At 45.8% G+C, this 21,585-nt stretch overlaps 1 protein-coding gene across 3 annotated transcripts in view; it reads left to right on the top strand.

The window, feature by feature from the left end:
* Positions 1-21,585, top strand: part of LOC144729325 (SRSF protein kinase 3-like) — an 80,382-nt gene that overhangs the window by 2,663 nt on the left and 56,134 nt on the right. For all 3 annotated transcript variants that reach the window (XM_078609502.1, XM_078609501.1, XM_078609504.1), the window contains exon 3: positions 7,217-7,252. In XM_078609502.1, coding sequence (XP_078465628.1) covers positions 7,217-7,252 — 36 coding nt within the window. The remainder of the gene's footprint in view (positions 1-7,216; positions 7,253-21,585) is intronic.

The following is a 21,585-nucleotide window of genomic DNA, read 5'->3' on the forward strand; positions in this document are numbered from 1 at the left end:
AACGCCTATGATGTGCCCGGGTATAATTAGCGCCTGTATGTATGTGTGAGAGAGTGTGTGTGTGAGCGTACAGCCAATTTTGTCCCTGGGACGAGCAGTTTAGTTTGAATGGGGTCCATAAGCCATGGTGGACCCCGGCACCCTGAACCCACCGCACACTGCCCTGTCATGGGAATCCTAGGATGAGGCGGTGCGGAGGACTGATCATGGGGATTGCACCAATGTGACACTGATCCAGAGAGACCGGTGTCAACTCTGCTTCCCTAGATGTCATGTATTTATTTTTGGTCTACGCTTTGTGTCCACTCTTTTCTCTGACCACTCTTGTCTCTGTGACCACTCTTGTCTCTGTGACCACTCTTGTCTCTCTGTCCATTCTTGTCTCTGTGTCTCCTCTTATGTCTGTGTGAACTCTGTCTCAGTGTGAACTGCAGTCCCTCTGTGTGTCCAGTCTTTTACTGTGTCAACTCTGATTCTGGTCAACTTTACTTTAGTTTTCCCTCTCTTGGTCCCAGTTTTGTCAGGTTCAGGTTCATCCTTTGACCCCCACCATTGTCAAAGCCTTGGCTGGGGCAACACGGCATTTGTAACTCTTAAGGCAATCGCCACTACCACGTCGGCTGTGCGTTTTATCTGCTCGTGTGAGCACCTAGCAACAAGACGGCAACAGGAACTCGATATTTTGGAGCGTTGCGAAGTCTGCCATTGCTTTGTGTCGCAAACACCTGTGCTGATCCGCCAAGAGTAAACATTTCTCAATGTGATGATTGATCAGTGGTGCGAGTCGCTTAGCTTTTGCTGGATAAGCTATCACTTTTTACTTCAAATGTGGTCTGGTGGCACGGCGGTGGAGCGCTTGTCTTTCAGAAGTTAGATTAAGTCCCGGCGAGTGTCGACTTGCTCATCCCGTTGGGGCTCAGTCAATCGTGCCCTTCAGATTGACTCACTTTCCCAGAGTAATGTGGGATTTCAACCACTGGCTCAGAGCTGTAGACATGACCTGGAATCTCCTGTGGGTGTTTTTAATTTGAAGCTATTGTCTAATTCATCATCAGCCATGATCAGTCCACTGCTTGATGAAGGACTCCCGCAAGCTGCTGGCATCTCTCATGGTACTGCATTGTAAAAATCCACCTACTGCTTGCAAACGAGAGCTGATTTAATTTCTACATTTCCACGGTGGATGTTTCGTTGGACACGGCTGCCATTCCATCATCATATCTCTTTATAGCATCAATCATTGACCGAGAAGAGCCTCACTGAGTCTCAAGACTCATATTTCTGAGAATCTTGCATTAAGATGTTTTACATCTCACAGTGGTTTTTTTTCGAACATCACCTGGGGATGCGATCGTTGAGTCAATCTCACATGGCACAGGAAGCCGTCACCTGGCATTGCTACAATGTAACGACGCTCGACGCTGTACCGCCTTGTCAATACCTGGCCTGTGGGACCGGCCACTGGTTCCAGTGCAGCGGCACTGGGAAGATGCGTTTTGGTGAAGTGCACTCTATATAAGGCACCCGCTGAGGCATGTGCTGAGCTGGGCGTTTGGCTTCTGCTGCAAGATGCCATGGACCTCCGTTAGCAACACATTCCAGTAGTGCCTTGCCTTGTATAAGTACCGACATGTGAATGCTTTTACATTAAAAAATCAAATGTCACACTGATTTTAAAGAGCATGGGTTCACTGATCACCTGCTGTTCACAGCCCAGAGCCTGTGGTATGACAGGTGTGAGTCTAGGTGTAGGACAGCTGCGATAAGTAATGCTCTTTTTATCAAGCTCGCAGTGCTCGGTTGTTCCACTGACTCGAATTAGAAATTACAAACTTCTGATTGTTGGGCCTCGCCGTCTGACCCCCACACCACCCAGCTGGATTATAATACAGTTATGACCATTCTGTACGAGGTGCCCTGTGCATTGTCACTCGACATATGAATAAGGGGAGCCACAGCTAGACACCCAGCATCGTGTGGGCTCTGCTTGAGACCGGTGGCGGTTGCGATGGCACCGCTATTAATGACGCCGGCTGCTTACGTATGTCGCCCGGTAGCTGGTGCGCCACTGCCGTGCAAGTGGCCCCCTTTGTGTTGTGCAGCGCCATCGAGGCGGCCGTACAGTGAGAGCCTGTGTTCGGCACGGCCCGGCGTGGGATGGGGTGGTGAGGGGCTTCGTGCTTTTGCGAACAAGGGGGCACACAGGCAGAAGAATTTCTCTGTCTTTGGCCTGTCCTGCCCCTTGATTCGCATCTCGTCTGGCCACAGTGAATGGCTGAATTGATGGAATCTTTAACGAGCCCTCTTGTGAAGGTTCGCCAGTGTCTTGCTTGCCTGCGATGGAGCTCGGGGAGAGCTGCAGCTATGGGAGAGATTGCCCCATTGCTTATTGCTGCATTTAGGTTGGGGGGTGGCTGTAAAAATACACTCCAAGAGACGAGTAATGTGCGAGCGTAGTGGTTGTATCTCTCTTCAATCCAACGGCCCTGCAACGAGCAGAGACCCCCCAGGGAGCCCCAACTGACACTTAACAGGCAGTAATTCTCACCGGGCTTGTAATAATTAATCTACGCGATTTGATGAATTGTCACGATTTTTGTTTCAAAATGGAATAAATGGATCATTACTGAATTGTATTTCTGTTTGATTCTCTGCTCCTTGCCATTAGTCTCAAGGTAACATTTGCATGTAAAAATGTGATTGGCAGAATTTTCAAATAGTCGATGCTCACGCCACAAAATTCAGCACGTGTGGTCGTGAGAAGAAGAATAAATGAGTATTTAATTATTTCTCGTACGATTTTCACCCGTGATGCCCACATCTGGAGGGAGAGAGATGGTTCCAAGGTCCCCTCACCCTGTGTCTCGTCCTCTACCATAGCCCTGTTTGTTTGTAAAGGCTCCGTTTAGCACATTCTTTTATAACAACCTCGGACACGGAGAGATGATATTCACATTAGATCCATTGACGTGATACGGGGCAGCATGCAGTGTTTACATTCATTAGGCTGTGTTTTTTTGCTCTGCCGAGTGCGTTACTGCAATTTGCCCTAGGTATCTGCGCCGCATAGCGTCTTTTCGGCTCACGTCTGCGTCACAATTGGGCACAGCTGCCCGACGTGCATTTTCCATATAAGGTTTGCCCGCAAAAACACGAAAATTCCCTCCCCCAAACCTTGGACGACGTTATTGACCAGTGCTGTAGAGCTCTCCCCTATGCTGTGCCCCGGTTCCCGGGCTGCCAGCGGTTACGGTTGATATTTCCTGCGGTCCATCATCTGTGTGTGACCGGGTCCGATTCTGCTTCTGTGGGGCGGACCAAACGGTCCACGAGCTGGGTTTTTCTGTGGTGCAGGGTGCCGTCGTTCTCTTGCGTAGAGCTCAAGGCGTTGACACAAACGAGGCAGATGCCTGCCAGTCCACGCCAGATTAAATATCTAAATTGATTTGCTTGAATGAAGCCCGAAGGACACAATAAAAGCGAAAATAAAAAGTCAGTTTTACAATATGGAACAAACAATCCATATTTGGCTTTCGTTGTGAAAATCAAGAAAATAGTCCCCATGTTTGTCATTAGCACCACCTCTGTTAATATCGAATGGCGAGCTTTTTTGTTGATTTGTGCTTGTGCACCACTAAAGATTGGTAGATAGCTACTCAGAGTGGAGTGATGCATCGGTTCAGAAAGAACGTTGATTCTTAAGCTCAGTATACATGTGTAGTGTCTTTTAAAATTACTCACACTGACACGTTGTAACAAGTCACCTGCTTACACTTTATTCACCTATTCTTGCACCAGTTGTAGGCATCTCTATAACTATCTATACGGTCACTTATGTTTAACCTCTCCCCACTCTTATCTACCTTCCACCTCCACTTATCCTGCACTCGGCAGCGCTGCTCTCAGCATCTCCGCACACAGCGTCTCCGCACACAACGTCTCCGCACACAGCCTCTCCGCACACAGCAACTGTACATCTCCACCGATGCCCTCACCTACGCTCCCTCAGACCCGCTCACCCGTCTGTCCCAGGCGGGGGGATCAGCCAACACCCGCCCGGCGACGGAGTGAGGGTTGAGGTCCTGTTGACGGCTGGAGCGGCAGCGGCGCTTCACTCTTCGACCCCGGCAACAACTCCCTCTCCGCGCACGCACACACCCTTATTTCCCTCTGCTAATTATCTGAGACCTCTCTTGCGTCTCTTTAAGCTTTTGCCAGGCCGGCGCCTGTTGGCCCATCAATCAATCCTTATCTCCCATCTCCCTGGCAACACCTCCGGTCTCAACATGCACAACCGGTTGACCCCGTTAGCACCTGCTTTGCCCCCTTAACAACTGGTGGTTGTCCGTGCAACCTCATGTTGCACACGCGCACCTGTTTGCCCTCAGTTGCCCTCGGTTAATTGCGCACCACGTATTTCACTCCTCTACACATGTGTAGTTACTGACTCAGAGACGCTACTGTTTATTAACAGCCTTAACGTTTCACACTTTAGCAACTATGGTACCAAGTCAGGACAGCTGGCAGACTGCCTGACTGGCGACGCCGAGATGGTGAAGATGGCGACGAAGACTCCAGCAGCACGACAGGATCCCACTCCAAACGACAGCCCCGAGGTCCCTTCCCGTGGCCCCTCTCATACTGTCAGTGTGGCCTGGTCCGGCCTGGCCACCCCCATCTTCTGGAACCTCCTAGCAGGTTCTCGATGTGCCCCTTCCATAACCTTTCCCCTACATCCCTCTCTCTGGTTTATCACGTGACCTGCTGTCAGTCAGGGCTGCTATAACTGCAGATCCCCTTCCCTGCCAGCAACAAGCGCTATGCTGCTAAGTGACCGATTCTATGTCACTACACATGCATCCAATTGCATGTGTAAAAAATTAACCCGTAAAAACAAAGTTTTTCACTATAAATCCTTTATATGCGTGGCGGCTAGAGTCCTCTCGTCCTCTGGCTTGAGATGGCTGCCACCTATGGGTCAGATGATTGTCTGCCAGCATTAAGCAATTGGTAATTAAATATTTAAAAAAAAATTCCATAAAGTGTAAAATTTTGGAAAAAAATGTTCACGAAAATTAATTGTCACGCACAACGAGTCTATGGATAATGTCAGCTCGATTGGATCACGGGAAGTGGGTTAAAAAACGACCGAAAGATTTGCACGGTCGTAAGCAAGCAAGCACGCAAGCAAGCAAGCAAGCGAACTTAATATAAAGGATTTAAAAATTAGTTTTATTCAATCATATATAATGGGCTCTCGTGACCCCTCCAGCCACTAGTAATATGAAAACAAGAATTGTGCCGAATTGTGACAGAATCGCGGGGGGATGAGGAGGAGGGGTTGGCCCTGCAATTGCTGGCTCACTGTACTGTTGGCAGACGGGCCTCCTCGAGATCAAACTCTCGCGTAGTATGTTCGCTACTCTTCCACATTGACCAGACATGTTGGAAGAGGTGGGCCTACCCACACTTTACCTCACCACCACACGTGACCCGCTAGTGTATGCATTTACACTGCTTGGGTGGATAAAGCTGGAAGAGAGGGGGAAAGAGTGGGGGTGGCATTTGAGAAACTTTTGCCCCATTGTTTCAATTGCAATACCAGTAAGTGGAATTGAACCGGAGACCTCTAGATTTCAAGCCCAGTGTGCTCATAATTACACCAGGGCAGCTCCTTATAACAATGGGAGCTGTGTGGATGAGCGTTACGCGAACATGAACACTGCCGTAGGTGAGTTGATTGGGCACACCTAATGCAGGGGCACCTGAATACCCAGGCAGACTCGTTTGGTCTCACAATGGACGATTTCACGTTGAACAAAGATTTGGACATCACCAAGCCCATTTCACAGCACAGTTATTTTCGTGACTTTTTAATTATTGTTTTTTCAACGTTTTTTTTTTAATGAGGATGAGATGAAACGCCACGCATTCACTGCGGCTCCCTGGGAAGCGCACAGCACTTGTTAAAGTTGCACGCGAGTGAAACAGCCCATGACAGATGCGTGGGTTCTTAAGTTGAAAGCGGGCACACATTGTCTGCAACCGATTGATCGGGCCTGTAAAAGCGCTCGAGCAGATTAAATCTTGTGAGTTGTAAATGTCAATGAGACTGTAGCTCGCGTCCAAAATTATGCCGCCTGTCGACGTTTTCAACCTTCTGCACAGAAGTCAATCCTTCACATTTGTTTTTGGGTTGTGCTGCATGCTGTTGGTGCCAGAAGAGGCTCCTGGCACGTGGAGCGAAACGTCAGACATCATGCCCAACAACACGCGGTACAACCCGAGAACACATGGGAGAGCCAGCACAAGTTAATGGAAGTTAACAGCTGAAGGAAATGCAGCGGAACGCTCGCTTGGAGAATCTTATTTTTTTCGCTGGGGATAAGGCCTTTATTGCTGGGGTAACGTGAGAGTGCGTGTCTGGCGGTCAGGCGCCATTGTCTGGTGGGGCGAGCAAGCCACTGTGTTCCCAGTCTCTGGGTTGCACCGCATTACAGTTATACAATTCATGCAACACTGGTCCTGGGTGTGCTCCGGCCAATAAAAGCAGCTTCCCAGCGAGGACAGACAACCCTGATCAAATTGGGAAATGGCACCGCGTGCTGGGTCTGAGCAGGGGTGTGGGGGAGCGATTGCGGCTGGTTTTTAAAATTCTTCATTCACGGCCTCTGTAGCCGATGGAAGAGTATCCGGTCAGATCGTTATGCTTGTGCATCGGAAACGTTCCTGCTGGCTTCATCTGGGGTGTCTTAACAACGTCTTAACACCATGCTGCTGATGACAGCCCAGGTGGACGTTGAGCTTGGGGAGTGGCTCTGTCGACTGCAATTGAGATTTCCGAGTTGCTCGATTGAAGAACAGCCTTCAATGTGGGCAGTGGAAACAGTTGTACTGTACGTGTCACCCGAGCACAGGGTCGTATCTTTATCTCTGAATTAGAGCTCGCTGGACCTCAAGGAGATTAAAACTTAATGCCGGCCATGGGGGTATGGTGACTGGTACATGTGTCATGTGGCGACGGCAGCGCTATCGCGAGGCGGCGATGCTATCGCAAGCCAGCGCGTGCACACGCGCGCGGCCCATGCCTGCCGCTGTGTGTACGCCTGTCTCTCTGAAAACTCTTCAGTTTTATTTTGCTGTGGTAAGTGCACGCATGCAGTGAAGGCTGAATGATCCGGCTGTGTGCTCACTGTCTGTTTCTCTTTCCTTTCAGAGTGGCTCCAGTATCGGATGAAGAATGCACTTCAAGGTATTTTCCCCGGTAACAATGAATAACGTTTCAGAGTACAGATCACGGTTACAAGGAGGAGTGTTTTGTTACACTGTGTTTGTTTACTGAACACCGCCACCATGGCGGCTGTGTTTGTGAGATGAGGCGAAGACTCTCTTCGTGGGGATTTAGGTTCTGCTTCTCGGGGGCTGTACGTGCGTGTTGCTCTTCAATGATGATTCGTTATACACATACAAACACGCGCACACATGCTTACACCAACACTCGTGCACATGCAAACGTACGCGACCGCCACTCACTGACACGTGAACACTCGCATGTGCAAACCTTCGCCCACAAAGACTAAGATTCCCCGTTTAGCCTGAACAGACTGTTGGGGCAAGTGCTGTTAGCGAGCACCTATGAAGACTGATACGGCACACGAGGGGGTAGGTGGCCAATATCACACCCGGCTGCTTTTGTCTGCCCAATACTGATGTTTACACACTGCACCAGGTACTTATTTAAGGCCAAGTCAACCTAAGTGAGTCCCAGGACCGATTCAAATATTCTCTGCCACTTATTGGTCGTGAGCGGGAATCAAACTTGGGTCGCTGGTGGAATCGAAGCACAGTACTTTTAAGAACTGCATCACCACGTACACACAACATATACATAATGCCCTCGCATGTACATGCACGCATAAATACACATGCGCGGAAACATATACTCACACATGCCAAAGACATGCTCATATACCCGCATATACAGAGTAGACCATAACATAAAAACATACTTGGTCTGTTATCATAGATCTTTTTGTACCCTTTATTCATTATTCTTAAAGAGCTCCAAAACCCATTTGTCATATAAAGTGTTTTTGTGCAGACCCTAAGTGAGGAAGGTAAACGCTGACGCATTGTGACGATCATCTTTGGCGGTCGTGCACCTGAAGTAAGGTTAAACTGTGACACAGCACAACTAAACTATTCACGACGTTTATCTCTGTAGAGAGCTGTAGTGCAACATTAAATCAATCTGGTAGCCTTAACCCTAATTCCAGCCAAATTTGCCCCTTTTCCCAATTTCATAGTTAACATTGATTGTTCCACTCATGACAGATGCAGCAAAATCAATTATTTTAGTTTTGTAATTGTTGTGTGTAATTGGGTTCACATGAATCCTGTAGCCACGGGAGGCACGACATTCACCACAATGGTTTAAAATAAAATCAATTCTTGAATCGAATGTTGACACTGAATTCCCACACTGATTCGCTGGTAGCATGAATCGATACGTGTCTAACGAACTCACCCATCACCTTGTGGGTCCCATTAACGATTCAGATTGGCTGTACTTGCTGTACTTTTATTTTTATGGGCAGCAGTGTTGTCACTTCAGCTCTAAACGGCACGGGGGGTGATGGGACCTTGGTTCAACACGCGGCCAAGGCCCACGGGCTTGTCATGAACTCCATGATCAATCCTCCCGTGTCTTTGGTCTGTTGCACGATTGAAAGCCTTTATCCGCATGCAGCATTAATACAGTGTCCGGTTAGAATCATCCGAGCTCCTGCAACGTTGTCCCCACTCCGGGGTCGAAGCTCCATTATCAACAAAGGCGGTGTCCATGCGGGTACGTTACGTTCGCCGTTGCCCGCTCACCTTTCACCGATGCGTTCACGTAACCAGCCTATGATAATAACGAGGGTGACTGAAAATTAACTGGGTTGCTCTTGCGTTTCTATTGAACCACCGCTGCACGACATCGGCCTGTGTTCCAGAAACAGTTTTGCAGCGGCTTACGTGGCGATTTCGGAGCGGGGCGGCAGTGCTATGTTGAGTTCGCCACCACTGCCTCTTGCATCGTTGTCACTTTTTTAAGTGATGCCACGTGTTACGCGGTGCAATTGAATAAGAAATTAGACATCTGAAAAGAAGTCGCGTGACTTTCCGCCTCTGCCACCGGTGGCCTGCGGGGTAGGAGGAGGTTCTTGTGTTGGTTTGGAATGGCACGGGACGGCACGGGCCGGAGGGGCCTTGCGGAGGGTCGGCGTGACGCGGCGAGCGACGAGTTGCACGTTGCGCCACGTTTGCCGTGTGGCGGCGGCAGAGCGGTGAGCTCACACATACTTGCTCGGCTCCGTGGTGCAGAAGCTAATTTCCGAGCAAGCAGCGCTTACGTCGGCGTGGCTTGGGCACGTGTCTGCACAGGCCCGGTCGGCGGGGCCCTCGCAGCTCCTGCGATGAAAGAATAGTGTTCCGCACGTTCAGCCCAACTCTTTAATTAAAGATGAGGACCCACACTGTGTGCAGCAGCACGGTTTAAACGAAGATGCGTTCCAAGAGACAGGCGGCTCTTATAGATACATCCCGTACCTCTGCTGTGTGTCTGGGCTTATCATGCACGAGTCTGAGACTTTGTTTTTGAAAAAAGATTTTGCTGTAATAGTTGTTTTTTTTAAATGTATGTCAGTGCCTTCAGTATAGTTCCATAATCACTTGGTTGACTAACTTTAAAGTTTCTTTTTTCTCATTAAGCTTCAAAACTCGTGTGGACAGTCTGAGATTCACAGCCTAGGTGTGTACCTACAACAGAAGAGCTTAAAATGTCGACCACTTGGAAGTATACATGCCAAAATTCTTGTCACTAACCCAACACCACCCGTTAACAGTGTCATGTTTACAAAGCTATTCACATTTTTTTTTATTCTGGCCAATAGAGCTCACCTAAAGACTTTTCATGACCAGATATAACATCAACGTACGACGACGTTTCGAGCAGTGAACTCGGAAATTTAGTGAGGCTGCTTCATCTGACTCTGGGCTTCAAGTACTCGCTGTGGCATTATCAAGCCATGGGTCATTCCCATTAATTTGTAATTTGGGCCATCGGCGAGAAGAGCAGTTTTAGTTTGTTTTTGCGTTGAAGCGTACTTTGTTTATTTCCAAACGTCACACTGTGTGAGTCTGTGAGCACCGAGACTGATCAGGAAACACATGGTCGGTCAGAAAGGGTGCCATGGCTACGTGCCGGAAGTGGGTCGAGGGATAGGATTTGGGCCAGTGGAAAGGGGAGTCCTCGTGGCTGATTGTCTGGCTGTTTAGCGATAGGGTGATGGCTCGCATTTGGCTGGTTCGTTTTATCCGCCTCAACCATTTGTCATGTCTTCCCATAGCAACGTGTGGCTTCCTCAGTTTTTGGTCGCAAATTATTTGTGGCGTTTACACCACCGCCATTCTGAGGGGTGGTGGATGCAGTGGATAATAATCGACGTGGCAAGGGCCGCTATTATCCACTAGATGGCAGCTTTGGCGCAGAAACCGGAGCTGAGTACATCACAGGGCGATGCAACGCCCACACGCCGGTCAATCGCTCCGTCACATGCCGGTTACCCGCCTTGCCTCCAATGTGGATGAATGGAACACCCCACAGCTTTGCGACCCTGGTGCACGGTTGGTGGGGTCCCCGTGGGTATGTGGCGGGCGCATGTTGGCATGGGTCATGTCGAGTTTGTGCACTGTCTGACTTGTCGGTGTCCCCTGTGCCGCAACACCGGAATAGTTGGCGTGCCTCTGTCTGTACCAACTGGCTGACCGGGCACTGCGCCAAGGCTCCAAATTGGCACGGCGGTGATTCAGGTGGAAGTTCGCAGCGCATGACAATTAACGCCCCATATATATATAAAAACCCGATCACACGTTTTCGTATCGATGTATTTTTTTGTATGATTTTCACAGAAGGTAACGTTCTCTGCGTTTGCAAAGTAGTCGTCGACGTCATCATTAAACACATCCATTTACTCCAATCGGATATCACACCCCTTATTTGTTAAATGAATGTAATGTCTAACCATCATATTCATTATTTTATGCCACCTAGCTTGCAACTGAGCATCCCACGTGCACTGGAAAACCACAAAGCAATTACACGAATACTAGGCAGTTGTTTGATACAATAAACACCGAGGCCTGTGTACTGTGAAGTTGTCTAGTACTGTCACCTAGCCGTTAATCTACAAGTCAGTTCATGCCTTGTTGCCTTCTATGTGGATGCTTTGGGTTCTCTCGTGGCTCGCCAAGTTCTTGGTGGCGTCCCAGCGTTTCACAACCTTTTGTCTGTTTAATTACTCTAAGGTCTGCTCAGGGAAAAATGCCGCCCAAAATTGTTGTGGTTAAACAGCAAAGCTTCGCGTGTCCAAGGCTGTCCAACACCAACTTTTTGATAAGAAAAATAATTTAGAGTCGTATCACTCTCATGACTTCACCAGACTGGGTTCACTGTGATTTAGAAGTGTTTTTTTGCTTGTTTCAGAAATGAACTTTCAAACCAGCCTGTATCAATGCATCAATTGAAAATCAAATATCGTCCGTACATGCACGATATACTCTTTGTAAAACTCAAGTCATTTACAGGTTAGTATTATGTACGCAAAACAACACGCCAATCCTAAGTTACTTCTAACATAGGGAACAAAGCTGCACGAACGAGACAAAAAAACCGAGACAATATGAACCAGACTCTTTGGTTCTTTCGGTAAAGTCGCGTAGGTATAAAATAAAATAAATCACGACGTTTCGGGCGCATCACACGCGTCCCAGACCGTAAACATGGGACGACAAACGGGTTTGAATGGAGCAGCCATTGATTCCTGTCAATTCATCAAAATACTGTGAGAGGAGGAGGAGGGGTAGCTAATAACATGTCTTGTGTTTACCAGTTAAGAGCAATTTGTTCTGTGTTGTGTCTACCTTGAAGACCACCTGTGACTCTGCACGACTCCTCGGGGTGTTTACAAGTCTCATGGGCCTGTCTAGATTGAAAACTCGTTTATTTTCAACTGATATTTGTGTTTAGTTTGTTGGCCTTCATATTCTTGGGTCTTTCGGTAAAGTCACGTAGATAGGTTCAAAGAAAATAACAAAAAAAGAACAAAAAACTACGACGTTTCGATCGCAGCACAAGCAATCGTCATCAGGAAAACAAATAGCTATTTTTTTCTCCTGGTGATGATTGCTTGTGTTGCGATCGAAACGTCGTAGTTTTTTGTTCTTTTTTTTTGCTATTTTCTTTGAACCTATCTACGTGACTTTACGGAAAGACCCAAGAATATGAATTCCTGCAGTCACGAAAGCTTTAAGTCAAGATTGTTGGCCTTCCTATGCACCTCCGATTAGCATAGTTGGCTACGTACGGTGCGAGAGAAGTACAACATACGCTATGGATTCTTACGGCTTTTGGGGCAGATTAAGGGGTTTTTGTGTGCATTAAATTTCTCTCTTGGTGTCGTTTTAATGTTTGTGTTTCGATTTAAAGCTTTCGTGACTGCAGGGATTCATCTTCTTGGTTCTTTCGGTAAAGTCACGTAGAAGGGAAGTAATAAAATAATAAAAATAAAACATAATAAAACAATTCTCACGACGTTTCGGCCACAACGCAAGCAGCCGTCCTCAGGCGAAGAATGAGAACATTATCAAGCTAGGAGCTTATATAGGTGTAGCGAGGAGGAGCGCCTTAACAAAAGAATGTGCATATGAAGAGGAATTTAGCATACCAATGGACAATGCGTAGGGGGTGGGCGGAGGGGTTTCAAAGTCCAATTATGCCCATGCATTATGCAGGATCAACAGCACCACGGGGGGGCGCAAGGAACAGCGTTAATAAAGGACAGGAATGTTAGTGATATGTAGCTGCATTTACCAAACAACCACGTAGAAAACCGAAGTGAAAACTACATAAAAAAAAAAACTAAAATATAAACTGATACTTACTATACTCTACAATAAGCTGAGTTACTAACAACAAATAATAAAATTACAATTCTACGTCGTAAGAAGTATATAATATACTTCCATCTAAAATTTTATTCTCTTAGCATATACAGTACTATATACTGCCATAGATAAACCCAACATTAAATTATATACTGTATTGCTGTAAACCACCCTATACTTTATACATTTTAATATAACACTATGTATTATTCAACTCACCCTAATGTGTATCGAAATGGTTTATTACGTCCTTCCAATGATTGCTAAGCCTGAATCCATCTTCTCGGTTAAAATTGTCTCTGTGTTTGTATATATGGATCGCCTCATGAACGAATCTCTCATGATAGCCAGATGGCTTGCAGAGAACCTCCGTCTTGGAGAAGTCAATGTCATGTGAGCCCACTGAGTTGTAACAGTGGTCTGCCACGGCTGAGGTGTTTGTCCTACCGTGTTTTAGATCAGCTTTATGTTCACGAATGCGGTCTGAGACGTGTCGTTTGGTTTCCCCAATGTAACTGCTACCACAGAGGCAACTTAGTTTGTAGACGCCAGGGTACTGTATGTCTGGAATCACATCTTTTACAGATGGTACCAGATCACGGATTTTATGTACTGTGTTGAATCGGACCTGGATCTTGTGTTTAATCAGGATTTTGGAGATCTTTTTTGTGACCCCAGCAATGTAGGGTAAGGTGATGGTCTTGAAAGGCTCCTCAACAGGATCTTTCTTGATGGTTGGAGTGATGGCTTTGCGGATTGTGTAGTCGGAGTAACCATTAGCCTTAAGAGCTTGGCGTACGTGTTTGAGTTCACTGGAAATGTGTTCATGGTCGGAGATGCATTGGGCTCTATGATATAGAGTCTTGATGAGGGAATTCTTCTGGGATGGATGGTGGTGGGAATCCGGTTTTAGATAAGCATCCGTGTGGGTGGCTTTCCTGTAGACAGAGTGGCTCATTGAACCATCAGGTCTCCTTTTGATTAGGACATCCAAAAAGGGTAGCTTGCCATCATTTTCGACTTCCATGGTGAATCTGATGGCTGGGTGTATGGAATTGATGTGGTCGAGAAATTGGTCTAGAGCAGGCCGGCCATGTGGCCAGATGACAAAAGTGTCGTCTACGTACCTCTTCCATAAGGTCGGGCGTAGAGTGGCAGTCTGGATGGCGTCCGTCTCAAATTTTTCCATGAAGATGTTGGCTACAACCGGAGATAGGGGGGAGCCCATTGGGGTGCCCTCAATTTGCTTGTAGAAGGTTCCATTCCAGGTGAAGTATGTATTGGTTAAGCAGTGTCTCACCAGGGGGGGTACCTCAGCATTTAATCCTTGATGAACCAAGTCTTCAATGATTGCGATGGTGTCAGGCACAGGCACCTTGGTGAACAAGGAAACCACATCAAAACTGACAAGCAGGTCCTCTGGGGACAGGGCAATCCCCTTGATTGTCGATACCAGGTCAGTAGAGTTTAGTACTGCAGAGGTGGTTTTTCCAGTGAAAGGCCGTAGGATTTCGGACAAAAAACGAGCCAGTTTGTAAGTGGGGGAGTTGATAGTAGAGACAATGGGACGAAGAGGTGTATCTTCTTTATGTATCTTTGGCAAGCCGTACAATCTTGGTGGCCTGGCTGCAGAAGGTTTCAACGAGAACTGTTTGGTCTGATCAATTAATGCGGTTGAAGCAGAAATGATGTTGTTGGTTTTGGAGACGAGGCTGTTGGTGGGGTCTCTTTTTATTTTTGTGTAGCTGCCATCGTTGAGTAGTTCTTGAATTTTGTTGTTGTATTCTATTTTGTCCATGATGACAGTGGCATTGCCTTTGTCGGCTGAGAGGATGACAATGTCATCCCTCTTTTTTAATTGAGCTAATTCAAAACGCTCATCTTTGCTGATGTTGCTAGCTGGCATCTTAGCGTTTTTGAGGGTTACAGAGATTTCAGATCTTGCTACGTCTGCAGCGATGTGACTCAAGCCCTTGAGAGCTACATCTACTCGAGCAATTATATCATTAACTGGTATGTGTCTAGGTGTGACTGCAAAGTTTAGTCCTTTAGCTAAGACGGATTTCAAACCTTCAGAAATAGGACTGTTACTGCGATTAATTACGACTTTGTTAACATCTAGCTTTTCAATGTGTGGGTCCGGTTTCTTGTTTGAGAGGCGGTTGAATTTGGAAATCAAGTTGTCCTTACATTTAGTCGACATAGCGGCAGCTGAAGAGGCAGTCATTTTTTCCACGTGTTCCCAATCCGATGTGGACATTGTTGCACTCAAAGATAAGTGTGATTTGTAGAGTGTCTTGTCTAACTGATCTAGTTCGGTGCGCGTAAGTCTGATTTTCTCTGAGATAAGAGCTAAGCTAGTTCTAGACAGAATTCGTTTCGCATTAGAAGAAGTTACAGCAGCAGATGTTAGTGTAAATGCGTTTGGTATTACCTTAGAGTCGCGGCATCTCTTCAGAAAGGTGAGAGACTCGATTAGCTGAGCCTTCTTATCCCGGAGCTTGTTGAAGGATCTCAAAGTTATGTGGAAACCCTCCCCGTAGAGGCGGTTAAATTTCGATTTAAAGCTTTCGTGACTGCAGGGATTCATCTTCTTGGTTCTTTCGGTAAAGTCACGTAGAAGGGAAGTAATAAAATAATAAAAATAAAACATAATAAAACAATTCTCACGACGTTTCGGCCACAACGCAAGCAGCCGTCCTCAGGCGAAGAATGAGAACATTATCAAGCTAGGAGCTTATATAGGTGTAGCGAGGAGGAGCGCCTTAACAAAAGAATGTGCATATGAAGAGGAATTTAGCATACCAATGGACAATGCGTAGGGGGTGGGCGGAGGGGTTTCAAAGTCCAATTATGCCCATGCATTATGCAGGATCAACAGCACCACGGGGGGGCGCAAGGAACAGCGTTAATAAAGGACAGGAATGTTAGTGATATGTAGCTGCATTTACCAAACAACCACGTAGAAAACCGAAGTGAAAACTACATAAAAAAAAAAACTAAAATATAAACTGATACTTACTATACTCTACAATAAGCTGAGTTACTAACAACAAATAATAAAATTACAATTCTACGTCGTAAGAAGTATATAATATACTTCCATCTAAAATTTTATTCTCTTAGCATATACAGTACTATATACTGCCATAGATAAACCCAACATTAAATTATATACTGTATTGCTGTAAACCACCCTATACTTTATACATTTTAATATAACACTATGTATTATTCAACTCACCCTAATGTGTATCGAAATGGTTTATTACGTCCTTCCAATGATTGCTAAGCCTGAATCCATCTTCTCGGTTAAAATTGTCTCTGTGTTTGTATATATGGATCGCCTCATGAACGAATCTCTCATGATAGCCAGATGGCTTGCAGAGAACCTCCGTCTTGGAGAAGTCAATGTCATGTGAGCCCACTGAGTTGTAACAGTGGTCTGCCACGGCTGAGGTGTTTGTCCTACCGTGTTTTAGATCAGCTTTATGTTCACGAATGCGGTCTGAGACGTGTCGTTTGGTTTCCCCAATGTAACTGCTACCACAGAGGCAACTTAGTTTGTAGACGCCAGGGTACTGTATGTCTGGAATCACATCTTTTACAGATGGTACCAGATCACGGATTTTATGTACTGTGTTGAATCGGACCTGGATCTTGTGTTTAATCAGGATTTTGGAGATCTTTTTTGTGACCCCAGCAATGTAGGGTAAGGTGATGGTCTTGAAAGGCTCCTCAACAGGATCTTTCTTGATGGTTGGAGTGATGGCTTTGCGGATTGTGTAGTCGGAGTAACCATTAGCCTTAAGAGCTTGGCGTACGTGTTTGAGTTCACTGGAAATGTGTTCATGGTCGGAGATGCATTGGGCTCTATGATATAGAGTCTTGATGAGGGAATTCTTCTGGGATGGATGGTGGTGGGAATCCGGTTTTAGATAAGCATCCGTGTGGGTGGCTTTCCTGTAGACAGAGTGGCTCATTGAACCATCAGGTCTCCTTTTGATTAGGACATCCAAAAAGGGTAGCTTGCCATCATTTTCGACTTCCATGGTGAATCTGATGGCTGGGTGTATGGAATTGATGTGGTCGAGAAATTGGTCTAGAGCAGGCCGGCCATGTGGCCAGATGACAAAAGTGTCGTCTACGTACCTCTTCCATAAGGTCGGGCGTAGAGTGGCAGTCTGGATGGCGTCCGTCTCAAATTTTTCCATGAAGATGTTGGCTACAACCGGAGATAGGGGGGAGCCCATTGGGGTGCCCTCAATTTGCTTGTAGAAGGTTCCATTCCAGGTGAAGTATGTATTGGTTAAGCAGTGTCTCACCAGGGGGGGTACCCCAGCATTTAATCCTTGATGAACCAAGTCTTCAATGATTGCGATGGTGTCAGGCACAGGCACCTTGGTGAACAAGGAAACCACATCAAAACTGACAAGCAGGTCCTCTGGGGACAGGGCAATCCCCTTGATTGTCGATACCAGGTCAGTAGAGTTTAGTACTGCAGAGGTGGTTTTTCCAGTGAAAGGCCGTAGGATTTCGGACAAAAAACGAGCCAGTTTGTAAGTGGGGGAGTTGATAGTAGAGACAATGGGACGAAGAGGTGTATCTTCTTTATGTATCTTTGGCAAGCCGTACAATCTTGGTGGCCTGGCTGCAGAAGGTTTCAACGAGAACTGTTTGGTCTGATCAATTAATGCGGTTGAAGCAGAAATGATGTTGTTGGTTTTGGAGACGAGGCTGTTGGTGGGGTCTCTTTTTATTTTTGTGTAGCTGCCATCGTTGAGTAGTTCTTGAATTTTGTTGTTGTATTCTATTTTGTCCATGATGACAGTGGCATTGCCTTTGTCGGCTGAGAGGATGACAATGTCATCCCTCTTTTTTAATTGAGCTAATTCAAAACGCTCATCTTTGCTGATGTTGCTAGCTGGCATCTTAGCGTTTTTGAGGGTTACAGAGATTTCAGATCTTGCTACGTCTGCAGCGATGTGACTCAAGCCCTTGAGAGCTACATCTACTCGAGCAATTATATCATTAACTGGTATGTGTCTAGGTGTGACTGCAAAGTTTAGTCCTTTAGCTAAGACGGATTTCAAACCTTCAGAAATAGGACTGTTACTGCGATTAATTACGACTTTGTTAACATCTAGCTTTTCAATGTGTGGGTCCGGTTTCTTGTTTGAGAGGCGGTTGAATTTGGAAATCAAGTTGTCCTTACATTTAGTCGACATAGCGGCAGCTGAAGAGGCAGTCATTTTTTCCACGTGTTCCCAATCCGATGTGGACATTGTTGCACTCAAAGATAAGTGTGATTTGTAGAGTGTCTTGTCTAACTGATCTAGTTCGGTGCGCGTAAGTCTGATTTTCTCTGAGATAAGAGCTAAGCTAGTTCTAGACAGAATTCGTTTCGCATTAGAAGAAGTTACAGCAGCAGATGTTAGTGTAAATGCGTTTGGTATTACCTTAGAGTCGCGGCATCTCTTCAGAAAGGTGAGAGACTCGATTAGCTGAGCCTTCTTATCCCGGAGCTTGTTGAAGGATCTCAAAGTTATGTGGAAACCCTCCCCGTAGAGGCGGTTAAATTTCGATTTAAAGCTTTCGTGACTGCAGGGATTCATCTTCTTGGTTCTTTCGGTAAAGTCACGTAGAAGGGAAGTAATAAAATAATAAAAATAAAACATAATAAAACAATTCTCACGACGTTTCGGCCACAACGCAAGCAGCCGTCCTCAGGCGAAGAATGAGAACATTATCAAGCTAGGAGCTTATATAGGTGTAGCGAGGAGGAGCGCCTTAACAAAAGAATGTGCATATGAAGAGATTCGTTCATGAGGCGATCCATATATACAAACACAGAGACAATTTTAACCGAGAAGATGGATTCAGGCTTAGCAATCATTGGAAGGACGTAATAAACCATTTCGATACACATTAGGGTGAGTTGAATAATACATAGTGTTATATTAAAATGTATAAAGTATAGGGTGGTTTACAGCAATACAGTATATAATTTAATGTTGGGTTTATCTATGGCAGTATATAGTACTGTATATGCTAAGAGAATAAAATTTTAGATGGAAGTATATTATATACTTCTTACGACGTAGAATTGTAATTTTATTATTTGTTGTTAGTAACTCAGCTTATTGTAGAGTATAGTAAGTATCAGTTTATATTTTAGTTTTTTTTTATGTAGTTTTCACTTCGGTTTTCTACGTGGTTGTTTGGTAAATGCAGCTACATATCACTAACATTCCTGTCCTTTATTAACGCTGTTCCTTGCGCCCCCCCGTGGTGCTGTTGATCCTGCATAATGCATGGGCATAATTGGACTTTGAAACCCCTCCGCCCACCCCCTACGCATTGTCCATTGGTATGCTAAATTCCTCTTCATATGCACATTCTTTTGTTAAGGCGCTCCTCCTCGCTACACCTATATAAGCTCCTAGCTTGATAATGTTCTCATTCTTCGCCTGAGGACGGCTGCTTGCGTTGTGGCCGAAACGTCGTGAGAATTGTTTTATTATGTTTTATTTTTATTATTTTATTACTTCCCTTCTACGTGACTTTACCGAAAGAACCAAGAAGATGAATCCCTGCAGTCACGAAAGCTTTAAATCGAAATTTAACCGCCTCTACGGGGAGGGTTTCCACATAACTTTGAGATCCTTCAACAAGCTCCGGGATAAGAAGGCTCAGCTAATCGAGTCTCTCACCTTTCTGAAGAGATGCCGCGACTCTAAGGTAATATCAAACGCATTTACACTAACATCTGCTGCTGTAACTTCTTCTAATGCGAAACGAATTCTGTCTAGAACTAGCTTAGCTCTTATCTCAGAGAAAATCAGACTTACGCGCACCGAACTAGATCAGTTAGACAAGACACTCTACAAATCACACTTATCTTTGAGTGCAACAATGTCCACATCGGATTGGGAACACGTGGAAAAAATGACTGCCTCTTCAGCTGCCGCTATGTCGACTAAATGTAAGGACAACTTGATTTCCAAATTCAACCGCCTCTCAAACAAGAAACCGGACCCACACATTGAAAAGCTAGATGTTATCAAAGTCGTAATTAATCGCAGTAACAGTTCTATTTCTGAAGGTTTGAAATCCGTCTTAGCTAAAGGACTAAACTTTGCAGTCACACCTAGACACATACCAGTTAATGATATAATTGCTCGAGTAGATGTAGCTCTCAAGGGCTTGAGTCACATCGCTGCAGACGTAGCAAGATCTGAAATCTCTGTAACCCTCAAAAACGCTAAGATGCCAGCTAGCAACATCAGCAAAGATGAGCGTTTTGAATTAGCTCAATTAAAAAAGAGGGATGACATTGTCATCCTCTCAGCCGACAAAGGCAATGCCACTGTCATCATGGACAAAATAGAATACAACAACAAAATTCAAGAACTACTCAACGATGGCAGCTACACAAAAATAAAAAGAGACCCCACCAACAGCCTCGTCTCCAAAACCAACAACATCATTTCTGCTTCAACCGCATTAATTGATCAGACCAAACAGTTCTCGTTGAAACCTTCTGCAGCCAGGCCACCAAGATTGTACGGCTTGCCAAAGATACATAAAGAAGATACACCTCTTCGTCCCATTGTCTCTACTATCAACTCCCCCACTTACAAACTGGCTCGTTTTTTGTCCGAAATCCTACGGCCTTTCACTGGAAAAACCACCTCTGCAGTACTAAACTCTACTGACCTGGTATCGACAATCAAGGGGATTGCCCTGTCCCCAGAGGACCTGCTTGTCAGTTTTGATGTGGTTTCCTTGTTCACCAAGGTGCCTGTGCCTGACACCATCGCAATCATTGAAGACTTGGTTCATCAAGGATTAAATGCTGGGGTACCCCCCCTGGTGAGACACTGCTTAACCAATACATACTTCACCTGGAATGGAACCTTCTACAAGCAAATTGAGGGCACCCCAATGGGCTCCCCCCTATCTCCGGTTGTAGCCAACATCTTCATGGAAAAATTTGAGACGGACGCCATCCAGACTGCCACTCTACGCCCGACCTTATGGAAGAGGTACGTAGACGACACTTTTGTCATCTTGCCACATGGCCGGCCTGCTCTAGACCAATTTCTCGACCACATCAATTCCATACACCCAGCCATCAGATTCACCATGGAAGTCGAAAATGATGGCAAGCTACCCTTTTTGGATGTCCTAATCAAAAGGAGACCTGATGGTTCAATGAGCCACTCTGTCTACAGGAAAGCCACCCACACGGATGCTTATCTAAAACCGGATTCCCACCACCATCCATCCCAGAAGAATTCCCTCATCAAGACTCTATATCATAGAGCCCAATGCATCTCCGACCATGAACACATTTCCAGTGAACTCAAACACGTACGCCAAGCTCTTAAGGCTAATGGTTACTCCGACTACACAATCCGCAAAGCCATCACTCCAACCATCAAGAAAGATCCTGTTGAGGAGCCTTTCAAGACCATCACCTTACCCTACATTGCTGGGGTCACAAAAAAGATCTCCAAAATCCTGATTAAACACAAGATCCAGGTCCGATTCAACACAGTACATAAAATCCGTGATCTGGTACCTTCTGTAAAA

This window comes from Lampetra planeri, chromosome 32 (genome assembly GCF_965212315.1).
Source record: "Lampetra planeri chromosome 32, kcLamPlan1.2.h2, whole genome shotgun sequence".
NCBI classification, from domain to species: domain Eukaryota; kingdom Metazoa; phylum Chordata; class Hyperoartia; order Petromyzontiformes; family Petromyzontidae; genus Lampetra; species Lampetra planeri.